The following is a 15,226-nucleotide window of genomic DNA, read 5'->3' on the forward strand; positions in this document are numbered from 1 at the left end:
TTCAAAAGGTAATAGAAGCTTCTATAATAAGCTAGCACTATATGTCCTTTAGGGTTTACTCAGGCCAAGTACTGAGGATCTCTTGCTTATGCTTAGTAATCCTTGCCCCCCAGAGTCCAAGCAACACAAAGATAGTTAATCTTTGTTAGGGCCTTTTATTCCTTCCTCCCTTCTGCTTCAAGATGCAAGTTCAGCTGTTGGGAGGAATTCAGTTGCACCTCTCTTCTTCATGAGGGGGTGGGAGTGGGGGAGAAACAATGAACAGTCTTTTGTCCTCTGTTCCACAGTGGGTTGTCTGGTGTTGATGGGCTGCCTTTTGTTGGGCAGGGGAGAAAAACCTATGTCAAATTAGTATTTCACGCTTGTAATGCTTCTCTCCTGGCTGGTGATTTACTGTTACAGAGCAAACACTTACGTATTACCTTGTAACATGGGCTACAAATATTTTAAGTGAGATTAATGTATGTATCAACTTACAAGCATTCCATAAAGTCTAAATGCATTTGTAGAACTTTGATACCAATTTTAACAATACTAACATATGTGAGCCAGACTGGTTCCACCTATGTATGTCAGTGTTCACTTGAGACCCAGGGGCCTTGATATGAGCTGGCACCTTGTCTGTCAGAATCACATTAACTATTATCTTTTCTACACATCTTCTAACCCTCACCTCCCTAAGGAATTTGAGACCAGTTATAGTCAAGAGTCTCCCTGGTGCAATCCCAGTGGAGCAAAACTACCAAGAATGCAGGATGAGGGGAGGCCTGAGGAACAGGGTCCCAAGTGAATGTCTGGCATCCTGTGGATCCCCTAGGATCAGCAGTGGGCCCCTGTGGCCTTTTCGAAGTGGGAGGAAGCGGACTCCTACAGAATGATGTGGGGTGAACTGAGAGATCCTCACAGGGATTTGGAAAATTCCTCCTCTTGCTGATTTTATCACAGAACAGGATGATGAAGCTCATTATTAATTATAGGTGGCATAGTTTGCAACATCGATAACAAAGATTACACAGCACTTCCCAGTATAGGACCCTGTTTTCAATTGCTCAGAGCTTTGCCAAATTCAAACTGTTTGGGCTGAAATTATCCATGTTTGGATGTCTGCCTCTGGCTAATTTGTTTTAGGAAAGTTTCAGGTAAAATGGTTCATCCATTTCCAAGAATAGAGTTAGGGAAAAATACATTGTATTTGCTCTTTTAAGAAAAATAATTCTTCCAACAGTTTAATTGGGAAACATTTAGCACTCTTATGGTTTGGATCAGGAACATGGAATTCGGCAGTGTTCTTCCTGCTGTCAGGGATGTGCCTGTCTTTTGCTATATCTGAAAGAACTGCGGAAGAGGGGACAGACAGAAGATGTGATGGGAGCTAAATTCCTCTAAGCTGTGCAGAGGCACAGCAGCCTATTAAGTGCCGCACAGGTGCTCAGGCTGTGGCGGGGAGAGATGCCTCTTGCCCCGGACCTGCCGCAGCCCTGGAAGAGCCAGCCCTGACCTTTCGGAGCTGGGGGAGAAGCACCTCTCCCTGCCAGCCCAGGTGCTGCTGTGGGGGCAGAGAGCTGGGGGAGTCCTCTCTCCCTGCCATAGCCCCAGGGCAGCCTGCACCTCAAACCCCTCATCCCCATCCCTGGCCCCACCCCAGAGCCCCCAGCTCCAGCCAGAGCCCTCAGCCCCTCTGCACCCCAACCCTCTGCCCCAGCCCTGAGCCCCCTCCCACATTCCAAAGCTCTTGGCCCCACCTTTACCACATTAATTTTATGTGCACCAATATGGGGGTGATGTGGAAAAAATTACAGGGTGGAAACAGGAACAAGATGGGATTGGGGAGGAAGGGGCAGGACCCATAGAACATAGGAACAGGTGGGGGGATGAGGTCAGAAGCTGGGGTGGGGATAGGGAGAAACAGGACAGAAGTAGGAGCAGGGAGGGGGTCTGAGTGGGGATGCCACTGTGGAAGAGAACAAAAAATGGGAAATGGGTGTAGAAGCTGAGGTATGGGGAGAAGAATATGAACAAAAGGGTCAGGGAGAGGCTGGGAGGAACCGGATTAGAAAGGTCTAACTACTGGAGCACATTCTCCTGTAAAACCTGGACTGGAACCCATTATTCCTGAGTCTCAACATTCTTTTACTGTCTTGCAAATAGCTGAGAAACCCCTCTAGTGGGTGGTCCACAAAGAAATCTGTGTTCTACTGCTACCAGTTATTCTGTTAGCTAAAGTGGTAGACAACTGTGTGGTGGATCTAAAGAGCCCAACCCTCCTAATAACCCATTTAGGGAGTCAGTGTGATTCCACATGATGGAAATGTTTCCATCTTAAAAAATTATTTAAAAAAAAAGAAAGGTTGCAAAAAGTCAAGCATTCAAAAGTTAGGAAATGCCAGATGTAAAGATGCCCCTGTGACCTTAACTGAGCCCCTTTGTATACATGCATTATCACAGTCTTTAATTACATGACCACATTTTTTTCCACAGGACCCCTGCCTTACTCAGTGCATGGGACCGACCTGCTGTGGGGAATGAATCAGAGTTGTGTAGTGAAGACTGTTGTCTGTAGGACTCATTTCATTTGTTGCAGAAGTTGGAAGAGATATAGTGAATAAGGCAGGGGAGAAGAGAGAGTCTCATAGTTAAAGCAGTTGAATGCCACCCTGAAGAGTTGGATTTTATCTCTGCCTCTGCCACAGTCCTACATTACGCTGGGGGAGTGACTTACACCAACATTTTCACAGGTGGACACAGTTTTCCGCAATCTATATATATGCTCCCCATTACCATAGTATCTGAGCACCTCACAATCTTTGTGTATATCTTCACAACGCCTTTGTGAGGTAGGGATGTACTGTTGTCCCCATTTTGTAGTACTCAGCTTGAGACACCTAGGGTCTGATTGTAGAAGTGCTGAGCATGCACAACCGCCACTGAGGTCAGTGGGAGTTCTGCTCTAAACAAAATGCCATCAAATGCTAAGTACTCTGAAGAATCAAGCCCTCTGTGTTTCAAACTGGAAGCACAATTAGTTGACTCTTCACCATTTTGGTGCCTGTTTCCCAAATGTAAAATGAGGATAATAATGCCACCTCACCTCAGAACTGAGGCTATGATGAAAGCATTATAGAAAAGCTCATGAGGAAAAGAAATAACTTTGTATTCAGTGCAGAGTTTGGATGATATGGTGTAAATAATGCAGAGGACCACATTGAATGCAGAGACTAAAACACAATATTGAATAGCTATCCATTCAGTGAGCACTGTCCCTCCTCAGCACTAAATGAGGCAAGGGTCCTGTGAAAAAGAATAGTATGTGATCATGTATCATATTGCATGCACAAAAGGGGGCTGAAATAAGGTTGCATGGGCAATTCTGTCATTTCTAAACTTTTCAGTGCTTGACTTTGCAATTTGGATGTTCTTTGGTATTTTAATGTAATTTATTATAAAGCACTAGTGTGCACAGTATTTATTTATATTTTTAGAACCCTAAAACAAATTCCTGCCACAAGAATCTTCTTACTCAGGCAAAATTCCCATTGAAGTCTTTAAAGGAGTTTTACCTATTTCAGAAGTGCAGTATTGGGCCCTAACTCTAATTTTATATAAATAAAAATAGAACAGATATAGTATAGTTGCCTTTGGTTGAAAGCCTACATACCAGATTGCTTTTTCTATTGAATTGCTAGTGTCTCCCTAGTACATTTCTCTTCCATAATCTACATCTGTTAATTCCCGATTATCCTAATATATTTGTCACCCAAACCATTTGGCTAAGTGGCATTCTTTCCTTATCATTCATGTAGGGATAAGAGCAAATATCAGTGAGATAAGAATGAAAAATGGTCAGTCATGGGAGCTGTAGGGGCAAGGTTGCAGAAGATTAGCAAAAAGCTAAGTGGTGGACTGAGTATGTAACTAAATGTAAGTGAAAAATGCAAGCAATTTCAATAAACTTTGTCCAACAAACCCTGCCAAAAAATATTGTAGCATAGCTCAGCATATTTTTGCCTGTAAACAAGTCAGTTTATGTAATAAACATAAATCATACATGTAAAAATGTAACTGGCTGTTAATCCCATGTAACCCCAAAATAAGCGCGGAGAATATAGTGCCGCAGAGGACTCCCCCCCGGCAAAGTCCTGCCTGGTCAGCTGTCCCGAACGGCCACAGTTCCCTGCAGCCTCTCCGCACATCCTAGGGGCTCCCCGTGCAAATTGAAGCGTAAGTTCGTCCTTCCTTCAATAAAGCATAGTTTATTATTCTTTGGCCTAAGTGTCCTCCCTTCGCCGGTATCTTCCCCCCCAGCCCTTGCGGGCACAGGAGCGTGTTGCCAAAGTAGGGTGCTTTTTAAAAACCAAGCTAGAAAAATCAACACTGTGGGTTAGGATCCAGGAAAGTCTGAGTTTTCCCATGTAGACTTTCCTTAATATGCTCCCATCAGATGTGGGAGGGGTTTATACTGCAAAGGAGATGTGGGTGTAGGCCTTAACCCATGGATTCCAGGTTTCCACAAAAACCTGACCCTCCAAATTACAGAACCTCTAGCCTGCTCTCCACCACACCGCATTTTGTGCTGGAGCCCCTTCTCCCAGCTCACCCTATGACTAGAGCCCTGCCAAATTCAGGGGCCATTTTGGTCACTTTCACAGTCATAGGATTTTTAAAATTGTAAATTTCATGATTTCAAATATTTAAATCTGAAATTTCACAGAGTTGTAACTGTAAGGGACCTGACCCAAAAGGCAGGTCTGGGAGGGTCGCAGTACTGCCACCCTTGTTTCTGAGCGGCTGCTGGCAGCAGCTCTGCCTTCAGAATTAGGTGGCTGGAAAGCGGCGGTAGCTGGCTGGGAGCCCAGCTCTGAAGGCAGAGCTGCCACCAGCTGCAGCGCAGAGGTAAGGATGGCATGGTATGGTATTGCCACCCTTACTTCTGCGCTGCTGCCTTCAGAGCTGGGCCCTCAGTCAGCAGCTGCCACTCTCCAGCTGCCCAGCTCAGAAAGCAGCAATGCAGAAGTAAACATGGAGTGGTATGGTATTGCCACCCTTACTTCTGTGCTGCGGCTGGCAGGGTGCTGCCTTCAGAGCTGAGCACCTGGCCAGCAGCTGCTGCTTTCTGGCCACCCAACTTTGAAGGCAGCGCAGAAGTAAGGATGGCAATACCGCAATCCCCTACAATAACTTTGTGACCACCCTTCCCCCTCCCGCACAACTCCCTTTTGGGTCAGGAAAGGCTGATCTCCCCCGTGAAATCTATATAGTATAGGGTAAAAGTACACAAAAGATCAGATTTCACAGTCTGTGATGCGTTTTTCACAGCCATGAATTTGGTAGGGCCCTACCTATGACTGTCTAGTAGCAGCTGCAGAAACAAACCAGAGGAGTTAATGCTGTTTGGAGCAATATTAATGCCCATTCAGATATTTGGAGGAGAACATGCTACAGAATTGTGGCTCTTTTCCATCTCCATCCACTCTTATTCTGAAATTTCCCTGGATCCCCAAAGAGGTTTCCACATCACCTAGAACATCTCGACTGCATCGCATGGATCCAGCACTCTCCCACCATCCTACGCCTTCCAACATGTGTTGTCAGTTTTATTTCCTCTCAGCTAATAGAAATGGAGAAGGTTCAACCATCATACTGAATAAAAGGTTAAAAATATCACAAATATTACCAGAAAACTAATACAGTAAATAAAGGTGATTATGTATCATATTATTGCCACTCTGTCTTAAAAATGTGCCTAGAAATGTGGAATTAGAAGGGATTTAGTAAAGTGAACGTTATTCCCAATGGCTGGAAAGGCATTTGCTCAAGCAGCGTATATTCTAACTTCAGCATTACAAGCACTGTTAAAATACTTGATTAATTTTATTCTCCACTTAGGATTTTTTTCAGAATGGAGTGAAAAAGGATGGGTTAGTAGTACTTTTTGCCTTAAGAAAAAGCTGATAGAATTAGATCATATTGATTTATTTTCTATATTTACTTATATTTTAGATTGTTAGAGGCAATTAAGCTTATAAGAGAATGTTGAGAAAACATGATGAATAGTGCAGCTTGGCTTTAAGGTTGTTTGGGGTGCATTTTTAAAGATAAAATTAACCTTCACATGATGTACAACTGATGCTTATTTATTAATGTAGATGATCTCTGTGAAGTTGACATTCTGATAATTCTGTAAAGAATGCAGACGGATAAATGCTCCTCTCTTTAAAGACAGTTACTCCTTGTCCTTCTGCTTCTGTTTTGTAATAGTTCATTATACACTCACTAAACCTCAATAAAAGTGCTGTAGTTTTTTCCTTTTCCCCTCCCCTTTCCCTTTCTTAAACTTCTGTTCACTTAAGGGTGCAATAAATAGTGTGATGGTATTTTACTTTGTTTTGTTGCTTCACAAACTGATGATTATGATGATGACCATAATGATGTGATGAATTTATTTTCATAGCATTTCATGAACAATGACGCTCTTGTTTAATGCATCTCATCATTGCTTATTATTATTATTATTGCATAATTGTTTGATCCAATTTAGTCAAGGGCCTGACATGTTATGGTCTTTTAAGTATGTGCCTCTGGGATTTAAGGTTGCTGCCATATGATGTGATAGCACTGCACGAAAACCTTTCAATAATTGAATAATTCAGTAGAAGAATAAATGTGATCATTGTTAGTGTGCACTTAAACCTCCGTTTATCATGCTGAGTTGACTTACTGTACTTTTGATTCCCAGTGGACCAAAATCAGGCTGATGATCACCACTTTCCGACAAAGTTGAAATTGGTAACCAGATACCCCATTGGTATATTAGAAATACATAATTATATAAGATTTACTTCCTTAGTCTTTACATGTAATTTAATTTTTGTAGGGGTAGTCAGACCAGATCCTACTTTTGGGAGTCTCGAAACCTCTGAGTGAGGAGTTTCTTCATTCCAATCTATAGGCCAAACCAAATTAAACATGTGAATGTGTAATGTGTGTAGGGAAGGAAAGAAGAGACTTGAGGAGATGAGTGGGAAGGAGAGATGTGAGAGGATGGAGGACTCCACATAATTATGAAACCAGTGTAGGTTTTTTGTTCAGGAAGCAGCATCGTCTAACAGTCATGACCACATTCACACAGACACAATGGTCATCAACAGGGATCAAAATATGGGTTCTTTGGCACCAAAGCATGAGCTAAGAAGAACTCAGTTGCTGTGTGTAAATAAAACTGTCATAGTCACTGGGGCAGCAACTAGAGGGGCACATAATCTCAAGCATTAAGTCACAGTAGTGGTATAACATGCTCACTTTTCATGATTTCCTTCCTTCCTTCATCATTCTCCATTTTCTTTCTGTCGTGTTCCACCTCCCAAGAGCCAGTAGCTATGTCAATGGGGGAGTTCTCCCATCAATCTAGCGCTGTCTACATTGGGTATTAGATGGGTTTAACTGCCTCAGTCAGGAGTGTGCATTTTTCACATCTCTGAGCGATGAAGCTATACCAGAGGTGGGCAAACTACGGGCCACGGGCCACATCCGGCCTGTGGGACCATCCTGCCTGGTGCTTGAGCTCCTGGCCGGGGAGGCTAGCCTCTGGCCACTCCCCTGCTGTCCCCCCTCCCCCGCAGTTATGCCACTGCATGGACAGCAGGACTGTGAGCTCCTGCCACTCTGAGCAGCATGGTAAGTGGGGGGCGGCGGCACGCGCACAGCAGTTAGGGGGTCCCGGGGGGCAGTCAGGGGACAGGGAGCAGTTGGATGGGGCAGAGATTCTGGGGCGGTTGAGGACGGAGAACGGGGGGTTGGATGGGAGTCCTAGGGGGGGTGGATAGGGGCCGGGAGGCAGTCAGGGGACAGAGAGATGGGGGGGGGTTGGATAGGGGGTGGGATCCTGGGGGGGGCGGTTTGGGGTGGGGGCGGTCAGGGGACAAGGAGCAGGGAGGATTGGGTGGGTCAGGGGTTCTGAGGGGGCCAGTCAGGAGGCGGGAAGTGGGAGGGGGCAGATAGGGGGTGGGGGCCAGGCTGTTTGGGGTGCACAGCCTTCCCTACCTGGCCCTCCATACAGTTTCGCACCCCGATGTGGACCTTGGGCTAAAAAGTTTGCCCCACCCTGAGCTATACCAACCTAATTTCCTCGTGTAGACCTGGCCTCTGAAAGGAACAACATGCACAAAAGGGGCATGTAAGGAAGAGGGTTCTGGAACTGGGTCACTCCCCCTTGTCTTTGTCGAATTGCAAAAAAATAAGGCAAGTAACTCACAAGAGTGTTAGCAGAGAGAACTACCAGAGAAAGTTGAAAGTAGTCCCATAGATAATAATGATTGATAGGAAAATCTTCAGATGCATCAAAGACTTCACCTAGGTCAGCCTTCCCAGTTCGAAGGGGTCAAGTTATGTCTCTACCTATACAGGTCTCTGGGGTCATTAGCATCTTTTCTCTTCCCTGTGCTTTCCAGTTTCCTGCAGCTGAATTATGGTTATTTGCTGCATGGATGTGCTACTGGGAGGAGAGGGCTTGCTATGCCCTTCCCACAACTACATGTGTACTAGTCTGGCCATAATTTGTTCTTATACATGTGTGTACGTAAACTAATAAGTAAATAAAATTGTGCTATTTTATTGATACTGTTAAAATGAGACATAATGTATATACCTATTCATTTTCCCTTCTACTTTTCCATTTCATCATTTATTTATTTATTTTAAACTCAGGTATATTTCATGGTTTTTATCGACAATATAAAAGTTGTGGAGATGTGCCTGTTTGATAAATTAGTACACTTGTCTTTTGCCCCCAAAGACCAATATTTCTTAGCACCCACGTTTAGCTCATCTTACTGCTTCTGTTTCTGGAGATCTAAGTTTCATATTCTCCATACATCTGAGCACACTTCTGTGTATTAGGCAATCTTCATTTTATTCTTGATTTATTGAAACTGAATTATACTCCTTTCCCTTCTTTGAGCTCAGGGTGAATTTTATTGCAATGGGCGTAAAGTTGCATCATGTATTTCTTGGCTGAACAAAGTTTTTGGATCTGCACAGGGGCTTCATGTCTTGTGCACTGGATTTATAACACTGTGGGTCCCACCTCTAGTGTAATAAACAGGGGTATCATAGCTAACAAAGAGAATTTGATTGTGCAGTGAAAATTACTTGTTGCTTCTGTGCTCACATTCCTGCAGACTTTGCCTTTATTTCATGTACTGGTAGTGACTATAATATTTCCTATTGTTGCAGAACACAGCCAGGCTCATCTTTACTGTGCAGGGAGGAGGGAGGTTAGTATTTTTTTATTGTTACATCTTAAGGATTCCCCTTTCCCCTCCCACATTACCTTGGCCCCTTTAGGAAGATTTTGATCTATTAAACTTTCTCTTCTCTATTGGAAGAACTAATCTTTTTCAGCGTTTCCAGCCTGGTGATCTAATTTGACAGCTCGTCGGTGATGTCTATTCCACTTCAAAGAGGCAGGCAGCCTAAGGCTAGCCAGCTGTATTATGGATTCTACAGATTTGGCTTGCTGTTCCTGCTGGGTGTCATCTGTCTTCTTAGTCTTGCAGGGGATAATTTTTGTCCTCCCTAACATCATCTGCCTGAGCAGTTTCTGCCTGGCAGGCCTGTCTGTCCAGGTTGAGCATCAAATACAGTAGCCATACAGCTAATCTGACAAGGCACTACTCCAAACAGTACAGCCTCGGGCCTGCTTTGACCAGGATCAGCATCACGGCCCACAAACTTCCAACTATCATGACTGCAGTCTCAGTCTTCCATCACAGATGCAGCCCATGGACTTATTCTGCTCATATACAGTATGTCCCCCACCCCCTTCTCTTAAGGGATGTCATTTCAATTCCTTGTATCTCAGGAGAAGTCTGCCTCAACAGGTTTGGGTTTCCCTGCCTGTTGCCAGCATTTGACTTGGACACCGCCACTTGGATGAAACAATCCTTTAGTGCATTATTATTGCTAGACAGCCTGTGGGAAAAATGACAGGATTCAGCATGTTAATCTGAAGATTTTGTAATCCAGAATGCTGCTAACACTAATAGCAAATGGCACAATGATCCCTAAAAGAGAAAGCGGGTTCTATTGCAAGGCAAAAGTGACAGAGTTTGTATAGTAAATCTTCCAAAAAATACATGATGACTACATATGTTGATTTTCATGCTCCGAGCCATAGATATTTCCATATTTTTAAGACTTGATGACTACTTCTTATAAACTGACAGGTAGTGGCTCCACAAATATTGTCTTTTTATAGTAATCACCTTCCGCAGTCTCCCTTAATTTTTTTAAATATGCTTTGCGAATAAGTTAGACAAGATTGTCTGAGTAAGCCGGGAAAGGGGGAGGAGGAACCTGGAGCAGCAACTAAAGCATTTTTTAAAGAAAAAAGCAAAACAAAGAACAGGGATAATTTCAGGATCGTAGCTCTGAAGATTTACGCACTTATCTGTCACCATATTTGCCCTTGGTTCAATCCTATAATTCAGAACCTGACATTGTTCATGATACAAAAATTCTGTCCTAGAAATTAAATGGTTCTAAACTCTTGGTCTTTCAACTACAGGATTTTCCCATTAGCAAATAGGGGGAAAGCTGGATTCTAATGCTTGGAAGCAAGGAGGGGTAGAATTTGCCTGGGACACACAGAGTACATGTACACTGAAAACAAAAAAAAAAATAAAAAACCCTGGAAAAGCGAGTCTCAGAGCCTGGGTCAACTGACTTGAGCTCATGGGGCTTGGGCTATGGGGCTAAAAGTAGCAGTGTAAATACAAGAAGGGTGAGCGGGATGACCCCAGCAACTGGAGGCCCATCTCCCTCTGCTCCACGATGTACAAGCTCTATGCCAGCTACCTGGCGTCGAGGATCAGGGAGTGGTTGATGAGTGGGGAAGCCATCAGCTCCATCCAGAAAGGCTTCATGTCCTGCGAGGGCTGCTATGAAGACAACTTTATCCTCCAAATCACCATCGAAACGGCCAGAAGGGCGCAGAGGCAGAACACGGTAGCATGGCTTGACCTGGCTAATGCCTTTGGGTCCATGCCCCACCACCACATCTTTGCCACACTCCAGGAGTTTGGGATGCCAGGGAATTTCCTCCGTGTGATCCGAGAGGTGTACGAGGGATGCAGCACCACCATTCGCTCGGTCGAAGGGGAGACTGCCGAGATCCCGATCCGGAGCAGAGTTAAGCAGGGCTGTCTCCTCAGCCCCATCATCTTTAAGATCGCCATGGAGCCGTTGCTGCGAGTGATCTCCAATGGCACAGATGGCTTCAACCTCCACCGTGAGAGGGTGAGCGTCCTGGCTTATGCGGATGACCTGGTCCTGACCGCGGACGACCCAGAGAACCTCCAATGTATGCTAGATGCCACCAGTCGAGCTTCCGATTGGATGGGGCTCCGCTTCAACGCAAAGAAGTGCGCAACTCTCCACATCAACGGCAGCAAAAGGGACTCGGTGCAGACGACAAGGTTCCAGATCCAGGGCGAGCCCGTCATCCCCCTGGCAGAGGGGCAGGTGTACCAGCACCTCTGCATGCTGACAAGTTTCCGTGTCCGGCAGACACCCGAGGACACCATCCAGGAGATCTTGCAGGATGCCGCCAAGATCGACGCCTCTCTGCTAGCACCGTGGCAGAAGATAAACGCCCTGAACACCTTCCCGATCCCCCGCATCTCGTTCGTCCTAAGGAGATCTGCCGTGGCGACGGTACCCCTCAACAAGGCAGACAAGATCGTCCGGCAGCTGGTGAAGAAGTGACTGTTCCTTCCCCAGAGAGCCAGCAATGAGCTGGTGTATATCGCCCACAGGCATGGCGGTGCCAATGTCCCCTGCATGGGTGACCTGTGTGACATCACGTTGATCACCCACGCCTTCCGCCTGCTGACGTGTCCCAAAGCCATGGTAAGGAACATCGCAGCAAACGCCCTCCATGATGCAACAAAGAAACGGATCGGCAGAGCCCCCTCCAACCAAGACACCGCCAGCTTCCTGAGCAGTTCCCTGGATGGCGAATTCGGACGGGACGGGCGCGACATCGCTTCACTGTGGTCCCGCGCTTGCAATGCCACGCGTCGCCTGGGGAAGCGCATCGGCTGCCGCTGGGAGTGGTGCGAGGAGCGCCAGGAGCTGGGAGTCCTGGGGCCGCAGATCAGGTCCGACGACAACACCATTGTCACCCCGAGTACCTGGGGCATGCTGGAGAGGACCCTGAACGCAGCCATCGACTCACTGTACATAGAAACCCTGAAGTGTAAACCGGACCAGGGTAAAGCCTTCTAACTGACCAGCAAGTGGGATGCCAGCAACCACTTCCTTGCCAGGGGCGGCTTCACCCGTTTTGCAGACTGGCGGTTCATCCACTGCACCTGGCTCAACTGCGTCCCGCTCAACAGAACCGTCCGCCACAGGAACTGAGACAAGCATTGCAGGTAGTGCGGCTACTCCAACGAGACCCTGCCCCACGTCCTGTGCAGCTGCAAGCCCAACTCCAGAGCCTGGCAGCTGTGCCATAACGCCATCCAGAACCGCCTGGTGAAAGCCATCGCACCGCGCCTGGGGGAGGTCGCCGTGAACTGTGCCATCCCTGGTACTGACAGCCAGTTGCGACGTGACGTGGTAGTTACCGATGACGTCCAGAAAAAGATCATCCTTGTCGACATCACGATCTCCTTCGAGAACAGGACCCCAGCCTTCCGCGAAGCCCGAGCTTTTAAGCGGCCGACACCCTGAGAGCAAAGGGCTATGAGGTGCAGATGGATGCCCTGATCGTCGGAGCCCTGGGCGCTTGGGACCCCTGCAACAAGCGTGTGCTGTGGACCTGTGGGATCGGTTGATGTTACGCATGGCTCATGCGGCACCTCATGGTCTTGCACACCATCCAATGGTCCAGGGATATCTACATCGAACACATCACTGGCCACCGACAGTACCAGGAGGTGTGAGCCGGTAGGACATCATGCATCAACTATGGGAAAGGGACTGAGAGACTTTTTCCATTAGACAATATGAACTGGAACCATAAACTCACTGAACATTAAATCCCACCAAATGAGGGTAGATCCATCCTCATCATCGTATCCACTCACTATACTCCACACCTGAACATAGCTATTATATGGACAACATACCCCCATATCTCAATGTCTGTACTTTGACCCGATAAACTTTTACCCCCAATCGGGGAGATTGCAGATTATGTATTCCTTACGCCACCCGTTCCTAAACCGAATTTTGCACCCCTTGATAATCTGTACCTTATTTCCTGATAACCAGAAACTTCTATGCTTAAACTCTGTACCGTTTTCTTTTCACTTCAACATTATCTTAATAAAATTTTTATTCCTGTTTGGGCTGACCACTGACCCCAGGCTTTGAAACCGTGGGAGGGGAGAGGGTCTCAGAGCCTGGGCTCCAGACTGGGCAGGAATGTCAACACTGCTATTTTTAGCCCAGTAGTGTGAGCCCGAGTCACTTGACCTGGACTCTGAGACTTGCTGCCCCGGGTCTTTTTTGTAGTAGAGATGTAAAGAATGTGGAACCTTGAGATGATTTCTGCTAGGGTTGAGCAGGGAGAAAATAGTTGAGCAGCTTTGTCCATTATCAGTAGAACAAATAGAATATCCTGTCGATGTTAATAATGCACTCACAATAATAATTTAATCAATTAATGATTGTAATGTGCTTTGGGATCTTTGGATGAAAGTGCAAAGTAGCAGTGGTTATTATTACTTGTGAATCCCCTGTAACTTCCGAGGACTTTAAGTGATGAGAGATTTTTTTGCTTATAATATTTTATCTCTGGCAAGAATAATCTGGCAATAGCCTTTGGAATATAATATTTATGGAGCATGCAATACTTAGAGAATAAAGAACAACATTTTTAAATTGCACATTATAGGAGAGCTTTTAAATTGCACATATTATAGGTGAGCACCACCTATCCTTAAGGTTGCATGACCTTTCCAATTATAAGACCTTGTTTTTAGATGCTTATAACTTTGCCAAACTAACCATTCTGAATGAAACTTCCCATGCTGTCAATTGTCAACTGTCAATTTTTTTTGAAGTTTCAGCAAAAATATTTCAGCTATTTCTGAGAACAAAACACAGAAAAAAAATGTTATTGTGCCCACGTTTACAAAAAAAATTCTTAAAAGCATTCCACTGGGAAGCTCTAACACCCCCATGCTTTGATGCAAGGACATGACATTTGGCAGGGTGACTTTTGTGTCAGGAATGTGCCTTCTGTTGTTCCTGTGAAAAACTACACAAATTTGACCAAGTTCCAAGTCTCTGGAAAGTTGCAGTTACAATTCTGTATACAGAGTAGGACTTGATCACAGTACAGTAAATAAGGCGTGAAGCATCGCATGGAACAATGAGGAGAAAACAAAATATTGCATAGCTGCTCATTAAATGAGCACTGGCCACCCTGGCCACAGAATGAGGCATGGTATGTGATCATATAATTAAAGACTGTATATCATGATGCATACACACAAGGGGGCTGAATTAAGGTAATACAGGCACCCTTAATTCTGGCATCTAACTGTTGAGAGCTTGACTTTGCAACCATAACAATCTCCGAATGATTGTCCATATGCACATTCCATTTGTACTGCACCCCACACTCATAAATTCAGAGTCTTTTAGCCAGCAGTGTCTGTGGCAGCCACACACATGGACCTTGAGTTTACTTGTGCCCCGTACAAGGGCATAAAAGGGCAGAGCGGACTAACTACCATTCAGTTCCTCTCACTGCTTCCTGGCTTCAAGATGGACCTGTTTGCTATCCATTGTTCAACAAACTGCTGGCTCTTTCTTCAATTTGTGAATAGTATAGTTAGTTGTTGCCCACTGGCATTTTGTTAATTTTTATTACAAATGGGTTTAATTTTACCAGAAATAGCTATTTGTTTCTGGTATTAGGATGACTTCTTCAAAATCCCCTTATGAGCACTTAAAATGTTTGCTTTGTTTGGGACAGTAGCACGTCCCTGGAAAATGTTCCATTGGAAAGTCCTAACTCATCTGATCCACAAAATAGGGAAGATCATCTCCAGATCTACTTAATGCACAAATCAATGAGACCAGCTTTGGATCCTGGGTCATGTGACCATAGGTACGTGTTTGTTTGTTTGTTTGGGGGGGTTAATGTTCCTAAAAATGCTAATATTGGGTCTGTAACTTCCCAGGCCTCCTCAGGATCATCTCCTGCTTCAAA

At 45.3% G+C, this 15,226-nt stretch overlaps 1 protein-coding gene across 5 annotated transcripts in view; it reads left to right on the plus strand.

The window, feature by feature from the left end:
- EEF1E1 (eukaryotic translation elongation factor 1 epsilon 1) overlaps positions 1 to 13,813 on the plus strand; it is a 48,531-nt gene extending 34,718 nt beyond the window's left edge. For 2 of the 5 annotated variants that reach the window (XR_014710088.1, XM_084618144.1), the window contains 2 exons: positions 9,229 to 9,269; positions 9,381 to 11,199. Coding sequence is in view for 4 of the 5 variants with exons in the window: in XM_084618144.1 (XP_084474270.1) it covers positions 9,229 to 9,269; positions 9,381 to 9,386 (47 nt within the window). In the remaining variant the exon portion in view is untranslated. Of the gene's footprint in view, positions 1 to 4,784; positions 5,697 to 9,228; positions 9,270 to 9,380 lie in introns of those variants that run through there. The other 3 variants (XM_084618141.1, XM_084618140.1, XM_084618142.1) reach the window with 3 other exon arrangements.
- Positions 13,814 to 15,226: the final 1,413 nt, after the last annotated feature.

This window comes from Lepidochelys olivacea (assembly GCF_965140295.1).
Source record: "Lepidochelys olivacea isolate rLepOli2 genome assembly, chromosome: 2".
Lineage (NCBI taxonomy): Eukaryota > Metazoa > Chordata > Testudines > Cheloniidae > Lepidochelys > Lepidochelys olivacea.